This window comes from Ochlerotatus camptorhynchus, unplaced genomic scaffold (genome assembly GCF_037179485.1).
Source record: "Ochlerotatus camptorhynchus isolate MF236.1 unplaced genomic scaffold, CSIRO-AGI_Acam_v1.1 ptg000176l, whole genome shotgun sequence".
NCBI classification, from domain to species: domain Eukaryota; kingdom Metazoa; phylum Arthropoda; class Insecta; order Diptera; family Culicidae; genus Ochlerotatus; species Ochlerotatus camptorhynchus.
Window position 1 is genome coordinate 4,764,922 of NW_027040666.1, and position 23,015 is coordinate 4,787,936.

General features: G+C 35.6%; 1 protein-coding gene across 3 annotated transcripts in view; it reads right to left on the minus strand.

The window, feature by feature from the left end:
* sNPF (short neuropeptide F precursor) overlaps positions 1-23,015 on the minus strand; it is a 90,682-nt gene that overhangs the window by 24,766 nt on the left and 42,901 nt on the right. For all 3 annotated transcript variants that reach the window (XM_065222569.1, XM_065222568.1, XM_065222567.1), the window contains one exon: positions 6,466-6,556. In XM_065222569.1, the coding sequence (XP_065078641.1) occupies positions 6,466-6,553 (88 nt within the window). In that variant the 5' untranslated portion in view covers positions 6,554-6,556. The remainder of the gene's footprint in view (positions 1-6,465; positions 6,557-23,015) is intronic.

Consider the following 23,015-nt stretch of genomic DNA (forward strand, 5'->3'; position numbering starts at 1 on the left):
CATTCTGTTTGCTTTACTAATGATAGTATTATAATGTTCTATAAAAGTTAGTTTGGAGTCTAGGATTACACCTAGATCTCTTACAATTTTGCTTTTTTCTACTATTTGGTTGCCTAATGATATTTCAATATGCGGTGTTTCAATTTTTCTGCTAAATGCTATTGCAGTACATTTTTTTACGTTCAGTTTAAGTAGACTTTTACTACACCAGGTGTGGAATATATTGATTTCATTCTGGAATTCTTCTGCATCGCTAGAATTACTTATTTCCATAAAGAGCTTCATGTCGTCTGCATATACAAGCAATTTTATTTTTTTAAGTATGGAGGAAATGTCGTTTATGTACAAAATAAAAAGAAGTGGGCCTAAATGAGAACCCTGGGGTACCCCAGAGGTGACTGAAATTGGTTCTGAAAGTTTATTTTGAAAGCGAACTATTTGTTTACGATGTGTTAGGTAGGATTGAAGCCAATTCAAAAGTCCAGGCTCCATTCCTATTTTCTGCAATTTGAGGATTAATAATGGTATGTCGATGCGGTCAAATGCTTTACTGAAGTCGGTGTATAGCGCTTCAACGTGCTTGCCACTGTCCAACGCTTTAATAATGAAAGATACATATTCTAGAAGATTAGAGGTAGTTGAGCGACCTTTAAAAAAGCCGTGCTGTTTACTTGTAATTAGATTTTTCACCTGCTGAAAAATATTGCCGTTTACGATTGATTCAAAAAGTTTTGGAATGCAAGAAATAATAGCAATTCCACGATAATTTCGAATGTCTGATTTTGCACCTGATTTGAAAATAGGTACCAAATAAGATGATTTCCAAATTTCAGGGAATTTTCCATTTTTCAGAGACATGTTGAAAAGACGCTCTAGAGGAAATGCGAGTTCTTCAGAAAGGTTTTTCAAAAATATGGGTGCGATGCCGTCAGGTCCAGACCCTTTCGACGCGTTTAAGTTTTTTAGTGCATTGAGGACTTCATGTTGAGAAAGTTGGTTGACAGAGATGTTTTTAGAAATTTCAGGAATGAATGCAAAGAAATCGCGGTCACGATCTTCTTCGGAAAATGTGGTGTATACTTCTTGGAAGAAATTTGCAAAGAGACTGCAAATTTCAGAAGAATTCTCGCCTACATTTGCATCCAAATTCATTCGCGAAGGAAAATTGCTGCTTTTTAATTTCGTGTTTACATAATTAAAAAAGTTCTTAGGACATGATTTGACTTCATTTTCGACTTTGCGGTTATAGTCCTCATATGCAGAGTTGGTGGCTGTATTTAATTGGTTGCATAAGTTGTGATAGTTTCGCAAATTGGTTTCAGTTTTTTCTTTTTTGTATAGTTTATGAGCTTTCTGTTTTTTATTCTTCAAATTTTTCAGTTTTGGATTGAACCATGCGGGTAGTTTATTGTTTTGTGTTCGTCTTCTTTTTTTTGATGGTACAGTTTCTAAGATTAGGTTTTGTAGAATTAAGTGAAATTTTTCTACTTCAGTATCGACATTTCCTTCAATACTTATTAAGTTTTGCCAATTTATTGTACATAGTCTACGTTTGGCTTCTTCGTAATTTGCTTTATGGTATTCCGGCACTTCCTCGTATTCCCAGTCGCTGGAGGAGGAAGAATTTTGTACGAAGATTGAGTATTCAATTGCTGTGTGAAACACTTCATTTTTCCATAAAGGTGCTAATGATGTATCCACACAGAAGTCTTCAGTACAATTTGTAAATAAAAGGTCTAAATATGAGTTTTGTTGATTTTTTACATGGTTTATTTGATTAAGACCAAAATAAGATATTTTTTCGAATAATAATTGTAATGCTTCGTCTTCACCTACGACCGGGAGTAAAAATGATTCATTTTCAATGTCTGTAATAAAGTCTGCGTTTCGTTGATTGAAGTCGCCATAAATATGCAGTTTTACTTCTGGTTCCATATTTGACATTATAGTTTCAACAATTTGAAAAAATTGTTAGCATCCATACCTCTCACGCGAAAGTCACGAGTTCAAATCTCACCCCCGGACAAGTCACGAATGACCCAAGAGTGTTAAAGTGACTATAATAAAAAGAAGGAATCGGGAAGAAATACTTTTTACACCTTAATGTTTCCCAAAATTATGAAATAATAAAATGTCTAATGGTAAATTTTTTGAGCTACAAGAAGAGTTTGCCGTGCATGTGTTTGACACATGTAAGTTTAGTAATTAGTGAGTAAAAAATGATGAAATCGCTGATTGCGACTGTCAGGAAGAACAATTTATAGGTTATATGTGTCAAACACATTTTTTGCAACCTACTTTGAAAAAAAAAAATGATCATAACATCTCATGATTGCATAATTTCAAAAATCATTTGTTTATGCAAAATAAGTATTTGAAATCTTGATTGAATCTGTGGTTTTCAATTTTCTTCATATCATGTTCGAATAACTTTCTTCCTCTAATTTACGTGAATAGCCTACGAGGACAAAACATATTAGTAAAGCGACGTAGTATGTTACCAATGACAAGTGAAGTCAAATCTCGTGCGTCAGTTAATTTGCCTTGCAAAATTCAAATTAGCCTAGTCAGTAAAGGCACGATATTACCAAGCCGGAGGCGGCGGGTTCGATTCCCGGTCCGGTCGAGGGAATCTTTCGGGTTGGAAATTTTCTCGACTTCCCTGGGCATAGCGTATCATTGTGCTTTGCCACACAATATACAAATTCATGCATTGGTATTGGCATCGAAAGCTCTCAATTAATAACTGTGGAAGTGAATTTAGAACACTAAGTTGAGAGCACGCAATAAGCTAATATGCGCTAAGCAATAAGCTTGAAATGCGAATAAGAAGAAGAAGACCGATGAGTTTTCAGGTACAAAAATTCATTGTTTTATATTTTGGTGTTATTCATTGCATCAGTGGATGAAAAACTAACACAACATGCATGGGTATTAGGGTAGGTCAACTTTACAACCCTTTTGCTTCCTACTGCATTTTAAATATTTTTGGAGGTCCCCAATAACTAACGGTGCCGGTGGTGTAGTGGTAAGCGTGATTACCTCTCACCCCAGCAGGCCTGGTTTCAATACCAGTCGACGCCGCCGGGATGTTCTGAGGCATAACATCTCTGATCACGCCTTCCTTCGGATGGGAAGTAAAGCCGTTGGTCCCCGGTTCATGAATTGTGATGGGTCGATAAGTAGGGCCTGGCGTCGGTAGCATTGGTGCTCAGCACGAAAAACAAATCAAGGAGGTCCCCAAAAACTGTACCTAATTTGATTGAATTTGGATATAATCTAGATTTGCGGGAGAACTTTAAAAATACAAAAACCGCTCTATTTTGATAGCATGCATGAGCAAAATAGCCATGTTCAGCTACAAAAAGATTGCCAAACGAGTGTAAATTCTTCTAACCAAGTAACAGTGTTGTTAGACTCGGAACTGACAGCAGTAGAAGGAATGAAGGATACAGTAGTAATCCTATGTATATAGATTCGCGGAAGCGGCCAACAATTCTATTATAAATTGTGAATTGATAACTTTTAAAGATTTTTAAGTTTGGTTAATATTACTGATTGAAACTAAAACTGGACAGCCCCAAACATGCACAAGTGTGATAAATGTGCACGATTCCGTCCAATCGCTTAGGTGTCTTCGCAATATTTTTTCCAACAATATTTCTCGATTCTTTAGAAAAAATACAATTGCGTGTGCACAAAGTGGTACTGGATGTTATAAGTTTTTTATTATAAATGTTAAAAAAAACTGCGCAAACGCATAGAATCCACTAGGGAAAAATCTGACGGTAGTTCGCAATACTCCAGCGTTTTTCGGAAACCGGAAAGAAACTCACATTGTTACACTTCGTTGCACTTCCTCGACCACTGTTGGGGTGAAACTTGGCAATGCACTTCATATTAACTAAAATGTTATTCGAAATTCAAGTCACGGAACATTTGGCTCCGTGGCAAGTGCTGGCAGCTTTTGTAATCAGAACAAATCACGTTGCCAACACAGCCAACAATACCAATTGCCAACACTGCCACACTGAGTTGCAGCCGAACAATTTTCTCTACCGAGAGAGAACCCGATTGAATGTGTAAAAACCGAACGCTAACGATTTAAATAGCCGAGTGATATATTTTTTTTGGCTCAGTGATTCAAATCAGTTGGATTGACACAGCAGTTTTACATTATTTGCATGATGCGTTACAGTTTACAGTATAATACTTTTCTCCGTGTTAATACCAATTGAAATGTGTCAATTTGTGTTTAAAGCTAGAAAATAAAGAGTGATTCTTTCTGAAAAATTCGCACTCACCTAAATCAGCAGAATGCATTCGTAAAAGGCTCAGCATGTACAAAATAATAAGTGAGAAATCATCCACACTACTATACTCAAATAATTCATGTTATATTCGCAGCTGTCTGTTTTGAGGATACGAACGAAATCAGTCCGGCTCGCACAAGATCCTTACTGCTCGTTTCTGATGTTGTATGCGTGTGAGTGAGTAGTAAATGCAAAACTGAAACGATTTTTCCCAGAGACTTGAATTAAGAAAACTATGCAGAACAACTTTGTCAAATCGATTTGACTTCTGTAAAAAAGTTATTCACTTTTTACTTTAAGCCGAATCCTCAGCGCATTCCTATATACCTTATACACGCCTGTACGTATGCGTGGAGGAGTAGGCCAAAAGAAAATATTTAATATCTTTTTGAACAGAATTCGAATCAATAGGTCTATGCAGTCTTGGCCAAAGTTGTTCTTCATCGTTTTTTTTAAATCTTCGCTGCAAGTTTGGTAAAATTTGAGAAATTTTTAAATTGTTGACAAGCAACTGAGAATAGATTTGTTCCGTTTCCCATACATTTTCACATATAAACTTTAAAGCTCTCCCGTAAATTCAGATCGTAACCAGATTCTATCAAATTTGGTAGAGTTGTTGGTGACTTCAATACAGATCCAATGAGCAGTGGAGAGCAGGGATTTGTGACGCTTGTACGGATTTTATGAGTTTTAAGCTGGAATGATTTGATTGTCAGTCCGTGAAAATGCATAAGAATCTCAAGTGTGAGTTTTGTTTGCCACATTCGCACGTGAGTTTATTCTCTCAGGGAGGCTCAATGAATGAGGGTTGAGAATCATTTTCCAAACATTGGTAACTATTCAAGTACTCTATTTATTTATTTTGTCTTTCGTCTGAATGAATTGTTGGATTTTTGATATTAATTATTCGAAAAACTAAACCATGCTGTGATCTGGAATCATAATTTTTTTTATCATTACCATAGTTTTCAAATGCTTATTATATAGCGGGATAAAGTTTAGCATTGTCTATCCTGAGGGTTTATATCTCGTTTTAAAACCGAATTTTAATCCGAGGTCTGGGGGCCAACTGTCATACCATTTGATACAGTTCAACGAGAACGTAAAATGTCTGTATGTGTGTGTGAGTGTCACAACATGTTGAGAAACGTGTTTGTCGGCAACTACTAATCCAAATTGGACGCAACAATCAGAAAACGTAAGGAAACATAGAACGCTATTGATTATCGGGTTCCGGAGATATAGACAGAATATTTTCCACTGAATAGGTGCCTTAAGACTGTAATTGGCATGAAACGTGCCTACCATGACAATTAACAACCCACAATCTGAAGTAAAATAAAGTCTAATCAAATCACATCATCATTAAAATACACGATCATTTGCACTGGGCATGTTCCGAGTGCTCCCTGTCCAAACTCTGCCATAAGACAGAACGTATCGCATGAAATTTCAAACACATGACCACTTATCATTCAGAAATTAATCATATTGTGCAGCAGTTTTAAGGTGACCTTCTACCAGCAATTTCAAGAAAGTGTAGTGATAAATTCCTGGTTTTTATAGCTTAGCATAAGCAAGACCATAGCCCCATAACGGGGGTAGACCAACTTTTCGTGGTACGTTACGGGGATGTAAGATCCACCACCGATTCCTAGTCTTGACTACTTCAAACTAGGGGAACAGGATTTTTCAGTAATCAAAGGAACACATTTTAGTCCTTGTTGATAGTGACAAGACTCGGCTTTGTCCACAGAGGATGATCATTAAACAAGGAAAAAATGAGTTAATTAGTCTTCATCTATGTGATTCCAAATCTTCTATTCGTTGTTCCCTAGTTTGAAGTGGTTAAGACTAGGGTTCTGATGTACGGTAATTATCGGTGTTATTCCTTAATGTTGTTGCTAAGGAATCCAATTTTGACTGACAATGCGAACCTATTTCCTAGAGGTTCTAGAAGATTTTTTACAAATATTATCTCGATGCAAAATTTGAGTGGTAGAAAACGTAATTTTAAACTGCATGATTGATGTGATCCAGTATCTTACTACCCTTCTCTGAATGTTGCATTTTTTTCAGAATTGAAATAAGTGAGAAGGGTAAAATCTCACCGTAGGTGGATTAATACAGTTTTTTTTTTAAATGAACTTACCATCAGCATTTTGTGTCGATTCTGACATGAGGCTGCCTGTCCCCAAAACAAGAAGTAAACTTAACGTCGTGAAGTTTATCCGGCACATATTCTGCAATGAGTGAGATGAAAGAAAGGATAAGGGTCAGACTAATTATACTTTAATAATTGACAGAAGGATTGAAAAAAGCTGCAAAAAATGGACTTCATTTGTCGTTTGCAGTGATGACAGGTGTCAAAATATTTCACTTTTGAATTTTTCATATTTCTTCAACTGTTGGACAATGCATGACATGGAGAAGTTCTCCACGCTAAACACCTGTTTAAGGATATCAAGTGGATCGAAACAAAGGCACGAATGAATCATAAACCAGATAGCTGCATGCTCACTTGGGACTAGGATTATTTTTTATGCTCAATAATTCATTCGTATTATAAATACCCACGGTTGCATCCTATCACGTAGGGTGCTTCGAATCTGTAAACTTTGAAACACCATCGCGTGATGATACCCGTATTTTTTTTTATCCTTGCGACATTTCTACAAGGAAATTATGTCCACGTGTAATCTTCGTCTTAACTCGGTTAGCATTCCGCCATTGATGCAAAATCAACAGGTATCATGTTGTATCGTACATCGATAGCACTATATCGATGTGGGCTCATTTCCTGATAAAACAGTGTCAGAGTCATGCCTTCGACGTGTGGCACACAAACAAATCCTGGTGTGTACTACACCGAACCGAGTGAGAGTGATAACATCAGCATCAGGCATATGGAAATGATGTAAAATCAATAAAATATTAATAACTGAGTATTTAAGCGTGCCACATAGGACCTGTTTCGCCACCTGGTTGTCAGTTATTAGCTTTAGCATCTCGGTCGGTATAGCATCGAAATCAGATGATTGGATACGCTGTGTTTAGCATACCCCCTGTACTATAGACTGTTTATTTCATTCTCGATGAAGCATGAAATGTGGGAAACCATGGGATTTATCTGGGTACAATAATCTGTCGGTTAGGATTAAGACATAATCAAAGAAACACAATGCCACAATGCAGTTTTAACATTCTTTGTATGAAAACGTCATGTCAGTAAACATGCTTTTTTATATTCAATATAACAAGTGATGATTAAATTTCTTGATAAAGGCATCCATTCTTGTCTATACATTTTATTTTAATGAAACTAAATCAAATCTGAGACAACATATTCGTATGATTTTACATTTACAAAACTGAAACATGTTGATATAATGGGCAGTAGAAAATTAACAGCACGTGAACATTTCATTTAGCATTACGAGAATTTTTAAAGTGATGAGCAAATTTTGATTTTTCCAAATCGTGATCTTTTCTAACTTTGGTCAAAAAAATTGATTTATGCCTGATATGTTATGTTGGTTTTCCCATAATGATGATTCTTATTAATCCTGATGTGTGACGTATTTTTTTATTTTTTTTCTTCACGGTCACGATTAATTGTCATGAAACCTTTTGAAAACTCATTTGGAGATATCCACATCCATGCCAATCCTTCTGACATTATGGTGCGTGACCAAAGGATGAAGCGAATAATCCTCATTGAAATCTCTGTACCGTTCAATTGTAACGGAAGATGGTGATTTTATCCGGTGGTTCCTGAATCATCAGGACTGGAACCAACCAAATTAAAACATACTGGGAAATGAGATCCACAGAGCCTAAAGTTTCGAATGGTTGAGAGAAGGAATATCACTTCATAAGCTAAAATCCTTCTCTTGAATGCTCAATTCAATTACAGCCATTAACTACGATGTAAAATAGTAATAAAAATATGAACCTGTCTTAAAAAATAATATACAACTTTTTTATTTTGGTGATAACATGTTCGTAGTGAAAATCTAAAGAAGTTCTACACATTTATTTAGAGTGAGTCAGCTAACTTTTGTCATCCAGTTCGTCATAAGGACAGGATGTGAACGTCAGCATCTTTCATATGGGAACAATTCAAGCAATGTAAAAAATCTCCTGCTGGGTTCCGGTTAATAAATAAAAAAGGATCAAACTTTTTCTAGCGTGAACGTAGCATGATTTTATAGAATTGCGTTTTAGAACGTCAGCAGCATCATAATGTTTCCTCTGATAAAAGGTATAACGCAATGTTCCACGCTACACAAAGATGAGAAACTTTCCAAACCGTAGCATTCGGTGTGGTCTAGTCAGGGTAAAGTATTTCTCATAACGAATGCTATGCCTTCAAATATTTGGGGGAACGTTTACCATTGGTTATTAAAAGTAATTTCAAATTAATTATGTTGCAGAACATTGAAAAGAGCATCGCGTTTTTAGGATAAACTACCTACACCAAAACACCACTCGTTTGTCATCAAAAGTTAAATTCAAATTGCCTAACTGATTTTTCATTGACTCTTTGTTTCCTGAGAATTGCTATTCATTTCTAATTCATTGGATCATTGGTATTTGTTTAAATGATGACTACCACCCCTGACTGAAGGCGTAGAGGGTGAACGGAAAATTGTGTCCAAAACAAAAAGTAGGATGTGGGTAGTGAAAGTCAATAAATAGATACAATGAGGAAAGGTGTGAGTATCGCTTTCCAATTGTTCAGAAAACGTGGTCGCCTGTTCAAGAAGTGAAAACGTGATTTATGGCTGCTAAGCAAGAATACGCTTGACACATTAATTGTAGTCGAATAAATTTGAATTTATAGAGAAACTATTCAGATGTTCATAATGTAGCATAAATGCGTGAATTATTTCTGAGCGCTAATTGGATGATAATGAAGATTGGCTATATTTTATTGACCCCTTGGTAACCTTCGCTTTCGTACTAAGTGTACCATGTATAATCCGCTGGCCAAGTGATGAACCAAGAGCTGGCGCAACTCTATGGCGAACCCAGTATCTATAAAGTTGCTAAAGCTGGAAGGGTACAATGGGTGGGACACGTTGTAAGAATGCTGGTCAACAGTCCCGCAAAAAAAATGTGTTTGCCTTGAATCCGGTCGGTACAAGACACAGAGGAGCCTAGCAAGCTAGGTGGTTAGACCAAGTGGAGCAAGAACTAGGAAGAAAACTGGAGACAAGCAGCCACGAACTTAGTTAGATGGCGCTACATTGTACAGCTGGTATTTCTTGTAAATTTAAGCGCAATATCGCATAATCTAGCAATATTGAATGCAAGTTTGTAAACGTTTGTTGCTTATGCCAACTATAGTTCAAAATTCAACGAGGGGAGATTTTACGCGATAGTTAAAATTCAGAATTTTTTTCTGTGCATGAGCCCCTGGGTCTGCTTCTGCAGCGATAGCCTACTGGGTTGAAATCCAGCACTTGCTGGGAAATTCCATGTAGCTGACCCACCTATACTATCATTCTCTGATTCATGTTGATATATGCTTCTGATGCCATTGAAGATGGAGCCTGGCGTTCGAGATCCAGTTGTGAGGCCACCAGGCACACATTATATACCACAGGCATTGGTTAATGAAGACTAGCTGCTTTTAAATATTCTTTGCTGATACGCACCATGTTTCGCTGTGTGTGTTACCTCAAGAAAAGCCCATAGAAATTCATGCTGCTCTTTTCCTATAGATCTTTTTTTTCAAAGGCTTGGTTAATTTTTCAAATTTGTCACAATTACAAGAGCTTGGACTTTCTTTACTAGCCCCTTGGCCTCTGAAGTTTAACATCCATGAAATGACATTCTAAATTTTTAAACGATAAAACTTTGAAAGGATCTGGCCTAAAGCTTGAACTGAATTATCGTTTTTAAAAGACACATCAAAATAATTTTAACGGCTTTAAAATTCATTATGATTGGTTAATCTTGAGCAGTACAGTTTGTTCGATTTATGATTTCCTTAATTGTTCAAGATCATGCGCGAGTTTTCTAGTTTTTGTTTCAGTTAGTTTTTCTTTCGCTTTGTTGAGACACAGCTAATCTTTCATATACCTATTTTTTGTAGGTTTCTACGATTGTTTCTTTTCATTTATATTATTGTGAACTCGCTATTATAATATTATAATACGAACAAAACAATAATTAAGAAGTTTTTCTTAAAAACACCTTTGAACCGATGAATTTGAACAGTAAAAAAAATGTTGAACGTCATTTAGTTTAAGAATGTATTTGTATTTTTTTTGTTTTTCTTCATTGAGGGGATATTTCATTTATATCACAGTTCCGCGTTGGGCTGGCTCATCGGAACCAGCCCAGAATTAGCTCACGTATCGCTACATACCATGTCAATTTATAATTTGTACATAGTGCTGTTAACTCTAAATATACGAAGACGCACATGAGACAAATCTAGATAGAGCTGGAATTAGGGCGTAGCAGCTTTTGTAAACAACGACTTCTCTCGATGATTTCTAGGATTTCGAAACAAGTTCACGCAAACCAACATAACCATATGATAGGGGAAGTGTTCCCCTATCCGATGGTGATGTTGCTTTGCGTGGGTGAGCCTTGACTTTCTAGAAATCATCGATAAAAGTCATTGTTTACAAAAGCTGTTACGCCCTAATTCCAGCTCTATCTAGAAATATACGATTCTAGGAGTGTAATTATGCATGCGATGATATGCTCAACTACCAATCTATGCATCGGTTGTACCGAAAGCCTTTGAGAAGTAGAAGTGATAGGTACATACTTACTGCTATCAATCATGTTTCCCAATTAGCGCTCAACAAATGAACTTCCAGTTATACCTCCGAGTAGTAATCGTCTGTATTCATGTGTTGTTCATCTGCCTACACCGATACCTAAATGCTTCTGTATGGCTATGAACGTGCATGCCTAATCTTATCCATTATGAATTGAGCGGTGACTGATTGAGGGTAGGGCGATCAATTTGCTTCTCTCGGTAATCAAAAGGATCGAGTGTCCTTTTAATGATGCCATTTTGTGCGGCAGCTAATTTAATCATTTATATTATTAGGATTTATGATTTGGTGAGCACAACAGACACCCTTGTCGACAATTAAAGATATATTGCCTAAGGGTACTAGGATAAAGGTGAAATGTTCAAAAGTTAATAATTAGTTTAATGACGATTATTTGATTACTGACTAAAATAAGTAATGAACTGTCTCCAGGCTCGCAAATGACAGTTGCTGCTACTTGCAAGCGATTCTTGGACTAAAAAAAAGTCTACAAAGCAAAAAATTAATTTTAATAACACATCACTTCAATCGTGTCGAAAATATAGAGTAATATTACTTGCCAGAAAGGACAAAATTATCATTAATACAGTGCATGAACTGACATTACGCTGCTTTTACTACATTTGTTTATTTTTGTGGCAATACAAATTACATGAGATTTTCGACATGACTGAAGTACATCCTCTTGGATGTAATATTAAAATTAATTTTTTGCTGAAACTGCGAAGTCATGCAGACATTTTAACGTGCCACCACTGAAGCGTATCTAAAATAGCATGAAAGGGGAAGGAGTAAGCTTCGTGCGAATTCAATCATGCCATAAACTGGAGACGAACCAGCCCCAGGCTAAAAGCCTCCTTAATAAAGAAAACCTAACCTAACCTAACGTTCGTGCCAAAATGGTGCTACTTATCTTTCATTGACTGTAACTAATAGCTCGTCAAACAATAATCCTGCGAGAAAGTTAATCTCACTTCACGAGAGCAGATCTATTTGATAAGAACTAATTACCTTTACAAAGAATCATTGTAATTAGGTGGTGTGTTTGTGTTTGCTTCTTCTTCTTATTCGCATTTCAAGTTTAATGCTTATCGCATTTTAGCTTATTGCGTGCTCTCAACTTAGTGTTCTAAATGCACTTCCCAAGCAACTCAGCTTGTCATAAACTGGTATACATAACTTAAATATGACAATCTCAGCTATGAAAATTTACATCTAGTCACTTATATTCAACTCATTTATAGCAAAAAAAGCGCAAGAGGTGTGATCTATATATAACATATGCCAAGTTATATATGATTGACTTGCGCAACTAATGTATGACTATAACGCAACTACTGTTTTGAAAATGTTCTTAATGGATTAAATTATTCCAACGAATGGCATTTGTTAATTTTTCCATCATCATTATTAATTTTATTGTGCGAATAAAGTGTATAAACTGAGATTCCGTACTCAAAAACTTTTGTACGATTAAAAATGTCTGGTGAATCTTTACATTCTACTTCTCAAAAACTCATTGACTCTTAGAAAAATTGCAATAAATTGAATTGCACAAAAAAATCTGTATAAAATTCCCCAATTTCGAAAACATCACATTTTTAGCAAAACAAATAGAATTTCAACCTTTTTTTTGATTATCATACTTGTCTCTTCTACATAACGTGAATGAGATGTTGAAAACACAACTGAAAGTTTTTTTTTTCATTCTTTAATTTGCTTCATCGGTCAGCCATATTGCAGTGTAATTTGTAGAAAACATCTAGAAATGAAATAATTGTTATCAAAACATGTTTATAACACGAAAAACAAGAACATTACTTGTATCATATATTGAAGTTATAATTCGGTATTGCAACTCTCAACTACTTGTTTATAACACTTTTATAACTGATTGTATTTGATGAAAACTTCCTAGCCTTATTTAAAACATGTTTTCATATGTTATTTTTGGAAGCATGAGTAGAACCGAAATATAGCTTATTAATAACATGTTATAAATAAATTACAGTCAAGATGTATACATGATTCCTCATGGTACTAAAACTGACATATGAAAACATGTTGTATATAAGGCTAGCAAGTTTTCACCAAATACAATCAGTTATAAATGTGTGATTGAGACATGCAATACCGAATTATATCTTCTAGATAACAAGTGCCTGTCAGAAAGGTTGAATACTTCACAAATAACAATACACTGGGTTTAAAACAAGATGTTTTCTAAGCAATCAATATACATATAACTTATTTACTACTGGGATTTGTTACATTTTTCATGAACGATGTTGCAAGTGTTACTTGGGTTCTACAGTTATTAATTGAAAACTTTCGATGTCTGTACCATTTTTGCATTTGTATAATTTTCTGGCAAGTACAATCATACTCTATGCCCAGCGAAGTCGAGAAATTTTCCAGCCCGAAAAATTCCTAGCCAGACCGGGAATCGAACCCAGCCACCTCCAGCATGGTCTTGCTTTGTAGCTGCGTTTTACCGACTGAGCTAAGGGAGGCCCTAAGGGTGTTTGCTGGTCGGTTATGAATGATTCAATCTGCAAGTTTGTGTTCTTGAGCTTTAAAATTTTTGCTACTAACAAAGATAAATTTATTATAATCACTCCACTCATAAACAGATAATATGCATCAATATCTCAAGTCATCGACAAGCACACTAATTACACTTTTTGCGATATAAGGGTGATATATGAATAATATAAAGTGCGGAAGCCCTAAATTAACCTAAAGTCTGTTCCAGTTAGTATTTGGCCGCTTATTTTTAATTACTGTAGCGTTGTCGTAGCAAAAAACTGTTGACATCTAGAAGAATTGTTTATTTAGTGGTGAAAATTTCATCAGGATTCAGGAAGATGGAACGAAGACGAAGGCGGTTTCTAACCCCGTAATGTGGGTAGATCACCTTTTCGTGGTATGTTACGGGGATGTAAGATTTACCACTGATTCCTAGACCTGATTGCTTCAAACTAGGGGAGCAGGATTTTTCAGAAATCAAAGAAACACATATTAGTCATTGTTACTTTTTAAGTCTTGTTAATAGTGATAAGTCCTTCGGTTGCCTGGACCAAGCATGATCTTGAAACAAGGAAAAAATTAGTTATTTAGTCTTTATCTATGTTATTCTTTATCTTCTACTATTTGTTCTCTAGTTTGAACTGGTTAAGACTACACAGCAAAAATAAATTTTAATATTACATCCAAGAGGATGCACTTCAGTCACGTCGAAAATCTCATGTAATTTTTATGACCAAAAAATAAACAAATGCAGTAAAAGCAGTGTAATGTCAGTTCATGCACTGTATTAATGATAATTTTGTCCTTTTTGGAAGGTAATATTACACCATATTTTTGACACGATTGAAGTGCATCCACTTTGATGTGAAATCAAAAATATTTTTTTGCTGATGCATTGTCATTTTCGATGTCATTGCTTAATTTTGTTGCTAAGGAATGCAATTTTGACTGACAAAGGGGTGCGTCTTTGGAGGGTGTTTCAACACTCCGAAGGGTATAAATAGCGGGACCTTTCAATTAGAGTCGGATCCTTGCGATAAATGCAAGAATGACAACTGTAAAAAAATCTAATACTTCATCATTTCTCAATAGTAATGAAGTAATACGACGTGCACTAAACTAAGGACACGGGATATACTACAATAGATCAAATTACTGGTCGCAGTGGTGTTAGGTCCCGAATAGAGGAAAAAAAAATGACAACTGTGATGGAGTAATAAGACATGCACTGAATTACACACGGGATATACGAGAATGTATCAAATTACTGGTCAGGTACAACATTTTTTTTACTATACTGTGAATTCAGATCACCGAAGTCGGTAAAATTTTACCGGGCTTATGAATTTAGAAACGGTACGCTTCTTTATGTCCGGTACAGGGCTCCTAGTGGTCGGTTCTGGAATCTGGATGTCTTACTCTTAAAATACTGTGTAATTTTATTTAAAAAAGTTAATGATTTTTTGAATTGCCAAGAAAAAAGAAGCTGATGACCTGGCAGGGCATCTGGGAATCTGCAGCTGTAGCCAAAATACCAGAAGAAGATTTTCATCACAACCAACAATATGAACGGACAGTTATACATCAACGGATGCCTAAAAAAAAACGTGTATTGACGTTCATTAGGTCCCACCGGGGACCCTTCAATTTTTGGTCAGATTTGGCGAGTTGCCACTACATCAAGAATGCGCAGCAGTGGTATCGCGATAATGGAGAAGGCGTCATTGAGAAAGGAATGAACCCCCTAAGCTGCCCGGATTTTCACCCCAATCGAAATGTATTGGGCTATCATCAAAGCTACACAAAAACAAATAAAAAATCCGAAATGAAAAAAAAAAATGACTCATGATTTCATGAAAATAGTGTAATATTCATGATATCATGAGCTATGTTTGCGTAACGCACCCAAGATTCCCGAAATCATGAATCATCCGAGTTAAAATCATGAACTAAATTCATGAGTTTAACTTTTAGTTTTTAAACCAAAACATATAAAAAATAAAACAAATCTACATACTGGTTTCGAACCAAGAACCTTACGATTATTAAACCCATACTTTGACCACTTAACTATCAGTACTTGTTTAAGATGGAAGGCCAAGGGCTATAAGAGATACATATGTAGTACGGTGAACACGGTTTTCCAGGTAACGCTTGAAGCGGTCATGATTCCGCTGTATTATGAAATCATGAATTTCCATAACGAAATCATTAATCAGTGTTATGACTTCATGGGATGGCAAGATTTTTGATTTCATGATTTTTTATTCATGAAAATGGAATCGGATTTTTTCCCGCACGGCGAATGAGAACGACTCATATTTGAGTTTAGTTCACTCATAATCGCCAAAAGTGCAGGAACTCAGCGATGAGTAAAATTTGTCCCATGGTTTCCTGTGGAAAACCTAAAAAATCTGCCGGAAAATGAGGAAATTGACGAAAATTTTATTCAGTCTCGGAGTAGTACCAATAGACTGAGTGAATCCAATCTTTACTTTTCTCAAATTCGGGAATTTTTCCCTGGAAAATCCTGGAAAAAACCTGGGAAAACATGAGGCAAATTAACTCATCGCTGAGTTCCTGCACTTTTGGCGATTATGAGTGAACTAAACTCAAATTTGAGTCGTTCTCATTCGCCGTGCGTGTAATCTTAATAAGAGTGAAAAAATGGCTAAGGATGCTATTTCAATGGCCAGATACTGGAAAAAAAGCAGCCGATGAGGTTGACCAGCAGCTTGTTGACGTTGATGACACGCTTCATGCTTAAACCCCATATTGTATCTTTAAACTACAATAAATACATAACATTTTATCGAAGTTTTATCAAATCAAGAAGACTGGAAACTCTGCCAGAATCCAAGCGACAGATACAGTACCCGAGCAAAGTCGGTTAACAAAATGAAAGCAAATCGATATTAAAGTGTGCAGTTCCTATCATAATGAAAACTCATTTTGATTTCAAATGTCGCGACATAACCCTAATAAAAAATAACCATAAACGAACGATAACCCAAATCATTGAACTATTCCACAAATTGTTTGGATTATACCCAGAACACGTCGTTAAGCAAATTAACCATACAATTTTTATTAGGGAAGTCTGACATCATATTGTGCTTTCATTATGCAGTCAAGACTTTGTAAATGAAAGCAACTTAACTTGAAGTTCTGCTGTTAACGTCTTGTTTAAAATTTAATTGAAGTTCATCATGATTATTGTTTATTTGTTTTGTTTAACACATTTTAGGTCATTTGTGACTTGCCCGGGGTGAGATTTGAGCCCAAGTCTTTCAGCGTGAGAAGCATGAATGCTAACCATTTACTCCAGGCCCGTATTCAATTAAACATTATGAATGCAAAATCAGTAATCAAATTGATTTCATTGAAAGCATGATTAGTTTTCCGTTTGCTTCAACAGTGTAAAACTTTGCTCTCATTTTTGCTGTGTTAACCGTTAAGTCAACCAAAATGAGATCAACTGGAGTATTCAAAATAAGTTACATCATAACAGCAAATTTTGATTTCAATTTGATCTCCAGCTTTGCTCGGGTAGCGCTGCTCTCGAGCGAGGGCGTAAGTACTGCATAGAAAAATGAGCAAATACACAAACCTTTCTTCTGAGGTTGCAATCTTTGCTATCAAATTTGCGCGGTAGATGATGCGATTGTGTCGGTCTCATAGTGGTCGTATGAGAAAATGGAAGAGTTTCCTGTCTTCTTGATATGTTGTCTTCGGTTTTATTCTAAACCAAACAGATTCTGAAATACATCCGATTGAAAGCGTACCAATTCTAAATTGGCAGAGCTTTAGCGGAATTAGTCGGTAAAATAATAAATGGCCGTTACTCGTAAGAAATTAATAAAATCAACTAGTTTTAATTATTAAAAAAAAATATAAGTGTGTGTGTGTGTGTGTGTGTGTGTGTGTGTGTGTTTGTGTGTGTGACTGGGTGGGTGGGTGGATGTATACATATATAGAATAGCACCATATTATAGGTTGAACAACCCTAGTAGCACATTGCTTCAAAGTTTCGTAATAATCCAATAGTGACTTCAACATGATCTTATTATGCCATCATGGGCCTTTTCTTAGACAACACATCCGGTATGAGCTGCTACACTCACATAGTATCAACATCAGATTTCGCCATGATAGCATGTTGCAAATTCCAACTTTTTAAGCCTTTAAACTGAGAGGAAACCTTCCACGGATCTATAAACTCAACTTCTTTCTGATTTGACAAGTGTGTAAGTACGTTTCCATATACCATTGAAATACACTTCAAAAGGATTGAAAGAAATGAATCTCGACGAGAACCATACCGCAATAAGAGTGTGTTATTCCATGAAAGAAATTCAGGCTGTCAATTGAGCAACCAGAAGCAAGGTATAGTAGAAGTTAATCCCTCCATTCAGTGTTGCAGAATGAAATGTGGACTGAACGTATCTCTACAAAAGTATGTATGTCATTGAATCGTACATCTAACCATGTGATGGTTCTTTTCAAGGGTTACGAATGTGATTTTTCTAGTCGGTAAAATGTTAAAGGTGTGTGTTGGAACAGTCTAGGCTCAAAACTGCAATTGAGTAGATCTTTCTCGGATAACCACCAAGTAGTAGTGCTTAAATCCTAGGTGCGATTATTTAATCTGACATCCTTCTTGGGTTTTTTTACATTTTAACTGGAACTTATGCGCACCATCAAATTAATGGCCATCTGAGTACTTCCAGGCTATTCCGCTGGGTGACTTGACAAAAACTACAATCTTCGTTAAAATATCATTCATTCACCACAATGTTTCAACTTGTAATTGTGTTATTTATGCATCATGATTAAAGTTATTGTAATCTGTACACCATACGAGAATTATTTTGCTTGCCTAGGGATGTTTCGATATGACAAGATACTTCGATACAAATATAGAACAAACATAAATCAAAATATCAAACGATATGTTGGTGTTATTTTGGCGTACCGGAAGGGAGTAGCTGTAGTCCGTGTTTCATAAATAATGTGTTGCGTTTGTTATAAAATGTCATCGCAGTACTTGAAATTACATTGGTTTTTGGATTTGTTTGATAGAAACATACGGAATCTTGTTGATTTATATAAATCGAACTGCAACAACTGAAAGTTTCAACCCAATAGCTTCCACTTCAACTTTGACCAGATTAAGTATTTTATTCATTCTTGAAAAAAGGGCGGGTTGAGTGAGTTAGCATTATGTAATTTAAGGGAGAAGTCTTATCACACGTTACTTATTGTAACATGACGATTTTTTTGCGTTCGGTAATTTGTGTACCGTGCCTTATGCGAAGTACTATCTATATTTATTTATTTATTTATTTATTTATTTGTCGTCATTCAGTGTAGACCATTTTACAATTGTTGTCTTAAGTACTTTTTTTTTACAATTTTGTCTTTGTTATATTTTTATATAATATGTCCTGACGTTATGCGAGGAATTAAAATATTGCATTAATTTGGTTTTTGTCGATGTAAAGTCAGTGTTTCAAGGGTCCAAATTTGGCATAATTCGTACGATGACGATTTGTAGCAAATATATTTCTATTTTGTAAATGCCTGGAAGGTGTATATAAATTTAAGGATGACACCCAAGTAGCATTTCTTGTTTTATTGCACTCTATTAGCGGTTATTGAGATCAATTTTATAAAACCGCCAATTAAATTAATAGCTCCAGCACAACCTTTTGATAACCGCTATAAGATCGTGTGGACCACTCTTGATAAGGTTTATAAAGCATGTGAGAATCACAATAAAGCTGTCTTAAAAACTTTTGTCAGAAAGCCTCATACTCTACAAAAGCTTCTCATAGCCTCTATAAGAGTAATATTGTATCCAAGCAGTTTTATTACGCTTTGGTGAAAAGCAGTTATAAAGCCAATTTAATTTTTATTGGCTTCAAAGCAACCGCCATAAATTAGCTTGTTGTTGTTCTGTTCTGCTGAAACTTTTTTTTCCAAATGGAAATCTTTAGCGGTAAAAATAGGTTTGAGTGTTGGTGTCAAGAACATCCATGCAATCAGTTTTGTTTCATGGCGAGATTAGTGAAAATCTTAAAGAAAATATATTACTTTTTAGAAGTTCCAAAACATATGCGCTTGAAATGTTATCGTGTATATTGAGATAATATGAGCGTTAAATAAATGCGCCTCCAAAATATTTCAAGTTAACAAAAAAGATTGTTTCAGAAATCAAATGAATTTGATGGAATCACCTTAATTTTACAGAAAATAGATCTCAATACATATATTCATACCAATGCACACTGGAAATCTTTTCGGATCTCTTATTTAGCCATTATTTTATTGAAATTTCTTGGATTTTATTCCAAGGCTAATGGCATTTTCATAATGACAATATGGCGACAGAGGACAGCAGGCAAGAAAAACACCAAGCGCAATTTCTTAAAATGTCTAATGCTTACGTTGCACACTGGGTCAGGAATGCAACCTAGTGGAGCAAAATTAATAACTCCGAAACGAAGCATTTCCGCGACTTGGTGTCTTCGGCAAAATTTCTCCACATAAAGGGCGAACACGAAAATATTGCGACACATTCAACAGGACATAACTTTTTTACCATTGGGTAAAAATCAACCAAATTTTGCACACTTTCTCATTGATGTGTACATGCTGTCAAACTCGAAGTCGTGTTTTTCGATTCAACGAAAATGGAGGTGAACCAACGCGAGTTGAGAGAACAAATTCTTTCCAAACACCTGGAATTTCCTGACCTGTCGCACCGGCAGTTGGGAAAAATATTGAACATTCACCATTCAACCGTCTCCAGAGTGTTGAAGTGGTTCCAGGAGCGGTTGACGTTGGACCACGGCAAAGGAGCTGGAAGAAAACCGGGACCGGAGAACAAAAAGACGGAGGGAAAGGTGAAGCGGATGGATAAAGCAAATCCCAACGTCTCAAGCCGTGATTTGGCTAAAAAGATCGGCATGTCGCAGAGCTACGTTCAGAATGCAAAGAAGAGAGCTGGACTACATACATACAAGGTACAGAACTTCCCAAACCGCGATGAGCGGCAACAATCGACGGCTAAAACTCGGGCAAGAAGATGCTGACAAAATATGGCTGCTGTGTGATGGACGACGAAACGTATATAAAAGCCGATTTTAAGCAAATTCCGGGGTTGGAGTTTTTCACCGGCAAGAGCAAGTTCGATGTGGACGACAAATTTAAGAAGAAGAAAATGTCGAAGTTCGCCTCCAAATATCTCATTTGGCAGGCCATCTGCTCTTGCGGACTGAGGAGTGAGCCTTTCGTGACAAAGGGCACAGTAAATGGCGAGATCTACAAATCTGAGTGCCTCGAGAAGCGCTTTTTGCCGTTCTTGCAGCAGCACGACGAAGCTCCGCTATTTTGGCCAGATTTGGCATCATGCCACTATTCTAAAAGTGTCCTGGAGTGGTATGAGGCCAATTCTGTCCATTTTGTTCCAAAGGACATGAATCCGCCAAACTGTCCGGAGCTGCGCCCGGTGGAGCAGTACTGGGCAATAATGAAGCGGGAACTTCGGAAGAGCAAGAAGACAGTCAAAGACGAGCAGGACATGTTAAGAAAATGAAAAAAAAAAAAAAAAAACTGAGAAACTGGTACCGGATGACACTGTAAAGACTTTGATGGAGGGCATCAAGCGAAAATGCGTTCAATTTTACACTCAAGGCTCCATCGATTAACTTTTCTTTTGATTTTTGAAGTAAATATATGTATAAAACTACCCTAAAATTTTGGTTTGATTCTAAACACTATAAGAAAATTGGCATGACATTTTCGGTGTCGCAATAATTTCGTGTTCGCCCTTTAATAAGGACCATCTATTGACATAAACAAATAGTTCAAAACTCTTCCGCAAAGATGGTGCCACAATCTAACTTCTTTCTCTGACGTTTTGGAGACTTGATGTCTTGGGCAAAGTAGTTTATATTGAGAAAATAAACAGCTCTTTCAAAGACGTTAAATTTCCACAGTCTACTGGTTCCAAGTTATACGGAGTTAAAGAAAAAAATGTCGAAAATATGGTTTTTTCTTTCTGTTTCGTTTTTTTTGCTTACAGCTTTATAATGTTATATTTTTCTCTTATGCAAATACATTAAATAAATAGCTTTTGTGAAGAAACATACTGGATTAAGCCTCAAATTTCAAAGATATTGTTGAAAAAACGAGAAAGAAAAAACACATTTTTTGAACATTAATATCTCCCAAAGCACAAAAAATCGCAACTTGACATTTTCAGCAAAAAATAAGCAATACTCGATAAACAAAATATCAATACTTGAGAGAGGTATATTTTGGTGTTTTTTTTTTAGATTTCTTCATTTTAGTGGAACTTGAATTTTTTCTATAACTTTTTTAATGCATTGAACTTGTGTTTCGAAGACTTCACGACTTTGGCAAAGTTGTTTATCTTGATAAAATAAACAACTCTTCTTAATACGTTAAAACTTCACAGCCTACTGTTTGTGTCTGAATTATTAATCACTTTAATTATATTTGACTCAGTATTCCCATCCAGCAAGTATTTGTAAAATAATATGAAAATTTCTTTGAAGAACTCCTCTTTGAAGTAAAAAAAAAATCAATCAAACAATTTCAAAACAATTAGCCATGATGTTTAAGTATACAAATGTCTTCTTAAGATATTGCTGAATACTCTGGATAAATCACTTGAATTATATTTGACTCAGTATTCCCATCCAGCAAGTATTTGTAGAATTTTTTTTTAATTTCCTTGAAGAACTCCTCTTTGAAGTAAAAATAAATCAATCAGACAATTTCAAAACAATTAGCCATGATGTTTAAGTATACAAATGTCTTCTTAAGATATTGCTGAATACTCTGAATAAATCACTTTAATTATATTTGACTCAGTATTCCCATCCAGCAAGCATTTGTAGAAAATGTTTTAAATTTCCTTGAAGAACTCCTCTTTGAAGTAAAAATAAATCAATCAGACAATTTCAAAACAATCAGCCATGATGTTTAAGTATACAAATGTCTTCTTAAGATATTGCTGAATACTTTGAATAAATCACTTTAATTATATTTGACTCAGTATTCCCATCCAGCAAGTATTTGTAGAAATTTTTTTAAATTTCCTTGAAGAACTCCTCTTTGAAGTAAAAATAAATCAATCAGACAATTTCAAAACAATTAGCCATGATGTTTAAGTATACAAATGTCTTCTTAAGATATTGCTGAATACTCTGAATAAATCACTTTACTTATATTTGACTCAGTATTCCCATCCAGCAAGCATTTGTAGAAATTTTTTTAAATTTCCTTGAAGAACTCCTCTTTGAAGTAAAAATAAATCAATCAGACAATTTCAAAACAA